This window comes from Chaetura pelagica, unplaced genomic scaffold (assembly GCF_000747805.2).
Source record: "Chaetura pelagica isolate M959 unplaced genomic scaffold, ChaPel_1.0 scaffold379, whole genome shotgun sequence".
NCBI lineage: Eukaryota > Metazoa > Chordata > Aves > Apodiformes > Apodidae > Chaetura > Chaetura pelagica.
In genome coordinates this window covers 90,369-95,087 of record NW_009954412.1, presented here as the reverse complement: position 1 = coordinate 95,087, position 4,719 = coordinate 90,369, and the positions used below count along the sequence as shown (strand labels likewise).

At 59.8% G+C, this 4,719-nt stretch overlaps 1 protein-coding gene across 1 annotated transcript in view; it reads left to right on the top strand.

Annotated features, from left to right (window-relative positions):
- The window catches only part of CCDC102A (coiled-coil domain containing 102A), a 4,493-nt gene extending 377 nt beyond the window's left edge, over nt 1–4,116 (top strand). The window contains exons 2-9 of the mRNA XM_010004385.1: nt 18–65; nt 1,262–1,464; nt 1,575–1,683; nt 1,928–2,044; nt 2,130–2,339; nt 2,606–2,776; nt 2,918–3,021; nt 3,990–4,116. Of these exons, the coding sequence (XP_010002687.1) occupies nt 18–65; nt 1,262–1,464; nt 1,575–1,683; nt 1,928–2,044; nt 2,130–2,339; nt 2,606–2,776; nt 2,918–3,021; nt 3,990–4,116 (1,089 nt within the window). The remainder of the gene's footprint in view (nt 1–17; nt 66–1,261; nt 1,465–1,574; nt 1,684–1,927; nt 2,045–2,129; nt 2,340–2,605; nt 2,777–2,917; nt 3,022–3,989) is intronic.
- The last annotated feature ends 603 nt before the right edge of the window (nt 4,117–4,719 follow it).

The following is a 4,719-nucleotide window of genomic DNA, read 5'->3' as shown; positions in this document are numbered from 1 at the left end:
GGGATGTCGACCCCGAGCGGGAGCCGGTGCGAGATGTGGGCGCTGAGGCTCCCCAAAGAGCCAAGGTGAGGGGCTGCCTGGGATGCCACGAGGGCCTCCTCGCCCCCAGCAGCTGCCCCTGAACAGCCACTGCCTGGGGGTATCCACGGGGTCACTCCTTGCCTCGCAGAGGTGGGCAGAGCAGGGGTCTGATCCCACTCAGAGCAGCACGGGGGGGACAGGTGCTCTCAGAGCTGTAGCAGGAAGACAAGACCCTACGTGGACTAGCATGGTGGGGTTGGACCCCACAGAGCAATGTCATGGGATCAGACTCCTCTTCAAGCAATGGGCCAGGGGGTCAGATGGAGCGGGATTTTTGACTTAGACCCCTCCCAGACCTGCATGAACAATGTCAGACCCCTCAAAGCAACCTCAGGGGTCAGACCCTTCTCAGAGTAGGGTCATGAGCTCAGACCCCTCTTGGAGCAGTGTGATGGGGTCAGACAGGCAAATTGAAGCAGCCCCAGGGGTTAGACCCCTCCTAGAGGCAGCATGGGGGCGTCCAGGACCCCCACAGCCCCAGCAGCAAGATCACCTTTGTGCTGGTTCTTCTCCCATTCCTGGGCCTTTCCCTTTGGAGACAATAGGCACTAATCAGTGTGCCAGAATAGGGGGTGGTGGCTTCAGTAGTCCAGGTGACAGCCTGAATGCCAGTGGGTGTGCGTTGAAGGGAGGAGGAGGAATGAGAGGACAGCAGAGCCACCCCAGGGGTGCTCCCAGCTCCTCCATCCCCCTCACCCCTCTTCTGCCATCAGCTCTGTCACAACACAGAGGTCACTTCAGGGTGTCACACCTGTCCACCTGATGGCCCGGCTGCTGAGTGGCCAATTCGACCCCAGTTCGAGCCTCCCCTGCGAGCTCCCTGCTCCATACCTGGGGATGTCCCATCCCCAGAAAACCCCTTGCAGCTCATTTACTGTGGGCTCGTGGGGCCTGGAGAAGATCTGCCGCATGGTGGTCACGATCAGGCCAGTGTAGTGGATGGGGATTAGCTCATCCCAAATTCCCAGTGAGGCAGGGAGCTGACAGTGGGGTGTGGTGGGATATGGGAGCTCCCTGGGAGGGCAAGTCCTCCATCTGCCTTGGGGGGGTCCCTGGGGACCAGAAGGTTTGGCTGGAGCAACTGGTTATGGGGTGAAGGCTGGGTGCCAGAGGGGGTGGGAAGCCCCTCACCCCTGGGTGACTCACTGTTCCCTGTGCTGGGCCACCCATGGTGCCACAGGAGCTGGAGCTGATGGAAAACATGTTGACAAGCAAGCAGGAGGAGAGCTGGGAGCAGCGGGGCCCCCGGGCCTCCCTCACCCGCCAGGAACGGAGCCGCCTGCTCTGGGAGGACGTCAGTGTCATGGAGGAGGATGCCACCAAAGTCACTGCCCTGAAGCTGAGGCTGGATGAGTCCCAAAAAGTGCTGCTCAAGGAGCGGGAGTGAGTGCTTGGGGTGTCATCCTCGTGGGGTGACAGCTGAGCCCAATCCCCATCAGGGTGGGATGTCCCATGGAGTCCTGCCGGCTGTTCCCAGCATTGCCTCTTCCCAGGGACAAACTGGCACTCAGCAAGAGCATTGAGAAGCTGGAGGGCGAGCTCAACCAGTGGAAGATCAAGTATGAGGAGCTCAACAAGAACAAGCAGGAGGTGATGAAGCAGGTGAGCAAGGTGCCTGGGGATCAGGGGTGCCCCAGGGGGTGGCCTGTCCCCTGGCAGGTTGCATGTGGTTGGAGATGGTGACCCACAGCCATCTCCTTAGCTCTAGGGGCCTCATTAAGTGTCTTAATTAGTGCTATTGAGCTAGTTGGTCTATCTGCAGAGGTTGGGTGGGTGGGTATAGGCAGCGGTTGGATGGTGCAGGGTGTGTGTTCTGCCCTCCTTGGGTGCTGTGTCCCCCCCACAGCTCAACATCCTGAAGGAGATCCACCAGGACGAGCTGGGGCGCATCTCTGAGGACCTGGAGGACGAGCTGGGTGCTCGCTCCAGCATGGACAAGAAGCTGGCTGAGCTGCGTGCGGAGGTGAGGCCGAACCCCAGGGCGGGGGTGAAGGGAGCGGTGAGGGAGGTCCCTGCGGCCCCTCGACCACTGTGTGTCCTTGTCCCAGATGGAGCGGTTGCAGGCGGAGAACGCGGCTGAGTGGGGCCGGCGGGAGCGGCTGGAGACTGAGAAGCTCAACTTGGAGCGGGAGAACAAGAAGCTGCGGGCGCAGATCGAAGACCTGGAGGAGGTGCTGGCTCGCAAGCGGCGCCAGACAGCCAGTGCCCTGGACACCGACCTCAAAACCATCCAGGCTGAGCTCTTTGAGAAGAACAAGGTGTCATGGGGGTGCTCCTGTCCCTCACCATCCCCTTCCTGGGTGACCCTGTCACTTCAATGGTGGTTCAGCATTTCCCAGGATCTCTTCAAGGCCAAACTGCCACCACCCTTCACCTAAGAGATGGTAGTGATCCCATCCTCACTCCCATCAGCTCCTCTGTCATGGGGTGGGGTGGTGGGAGAGGTCCCTGGGGAGCGAGAAGGGGGCACCCAGCAGTAAGGGGGTTGCCACCAACTCAGCCCCCTACCCTGTGCCCACTGCAGGAGCTGGCTGACCTGAAGCACATCCACGCCAAGCTGAAGAAGCAGTACCAGGAGAAGATGGCTGAGCTGGCCCATGCCAACCGTCGCGTGGAGCAGCATGAGGGTGAGGTGAAGAAGCTGCGCCTGAGGGTGGAAGAGCTGAAGAAGGAGCTGGCCCAAGCCGAGGACGAGGTGGGGAAGCTCATGCTGGTGGAGGGGCCAGGGGTGGGCAGCTCGGCTCCCTCTGTGGCTGCTGATGGCCCCATCCTACCCCACCCCATCCCATCCCACCCCACCCCATCCCACCCCATCCCATCCCACCCCACCCCACAGCTGGATGAGGCCCACAACCAGACACGGAAGCTGCAGCGGTCACTGGATGAGCAGACTGAGCAGAGTGAGAGCTTCCAGGTGCAGCTGGAGCATCTGCAGTCCCGGTAAGCAGAGAACCAGGGGGGTACCAGCAAGGACCCTAGGGATGGTGTTTGCCTTGCCACCAGCCCTCAACTAGCATCTCCCTGGTTGAACCTCAGGCTAAGCATGGCTTCCAACATCCTTGGAAGGTGTGCAGCCACCCTTGAAGCACCCTTCCTGCTGCGAGCTGGTTGGCATTCACCTCCCAGTTAAACCAGTATGAGGCTGCCCACAGACCAGTAACCCCCAGTTCCACCCCACTGGGGTTTTCCTTCACCATTACCCAGGGCCAGGGCAAGCTCCAAGCAGCCCACACCGATCTGGGGAGGTGGGAGGTGGATTTTATTGCCCTGGAAAACTTTCCCTGGCCTCTCTTGGCCTCACCAGCAGTAAAAAGCTGAAATGGCTGCAGATCGATGCTGCGTCTCCGGCAGGTGCTGGGGAGGTTGTATTTATCATCCTCCTCTATTTTATTGGGACATCTTCATTAAATCATGGAGGAATAATGGAGGCTTCTTCTTCCCTCCTCTCCAGCCTCCCTCTGCTCTCAGCCTTAAATAATTTATCCTTTCCAGTAAAACGCAGCAAACTGGTTGGATCTGACCAGGTCCCTTTTTTTGTTTCAAATTTGCTTCATAAATTTTCATGGATGAACTTTCACAGGAAGGAGAGCCAGGAGCTAAACCCACTATGGGCTGCCGGGAATGGGGACTCCTGGGTTCTTTTTGGGAGAATCCCCATTTTAGGGGGATGACTCCCCTCTGCTCTGCACTCTGGCTGGGTCGAAGGTGCCCAGCGTGGTTGTGTCCAGCTCCAGGGGGACACCCAGTCCCTCCAGAGCATCATCCAGGGCTCCCTGGGAGGGGACTGACCCGGCACACCGAACTCAGTGGGAGCCACATGAACGGGGTCCAAGCGAGGTGTAGCCGTGCTGGGGGGGTGCAGGAAGAGCTGCCCTGCTGCCCCCCACCCCAGCAGCTGTCTCCCACAGGCTGCGGCGGCAGCAGAGCGCCCCGCTCTTCGGCAAGATGCGCAGCACCCGCTTCGGCCCCGACGACGCCGGGGACGGCACCAGTGACCCCGATGAGGATGAGGACCTGCAGATCCAGGTGTCCTAGAGCCCACAGTGCCACCGCCACGGGGACACCCCGTGGTGCTCCTGCCCATAAGTGCCTGTCACTGTGGGGCCTGGCCTCTATCTACACGAGGTGAAAAACGAGGCACAGAGCACCAGGGAGGAACTTGCCTGGGAATGCTCCAAGCCCACTGCCTCTTGGACAGAATCTGACGCCCCTTGACCACCAGCATTTCCTAGGACACAGATATGGTCACCAAAGCCATCACTGAGCAGCCCAGTAGGAGGAAGCACAGGGCAGAGAAGGGCATTGAGTGCTGCCACCAGCCCTGCCCTCCTGCCCACATTTTTATATATATTATATATTTGTATGTATTTCTATATGATTTTTTTATTATAAATGCAGAGCCCAGAGGGGTCCAGGCTCTGGCAGTGGCTTGGGCTCTGCTCTGTCCCCACACAGGATGGGTGGGACAGCACTGGGAAGTCACAGTGGACTGGATACAGAGCTGCTCATGTCACCCCTTTGCTATCGCTGTCCTGTGCCTGGGGACAGGGCAGTTCCTGGGTACAGCCTGTCCCTGTGCCTGGGTGGCAGGGGTTGTGGGGTAGCTCCTGGCCTGCGGCTGTGGTGGTGGAGCTGGGG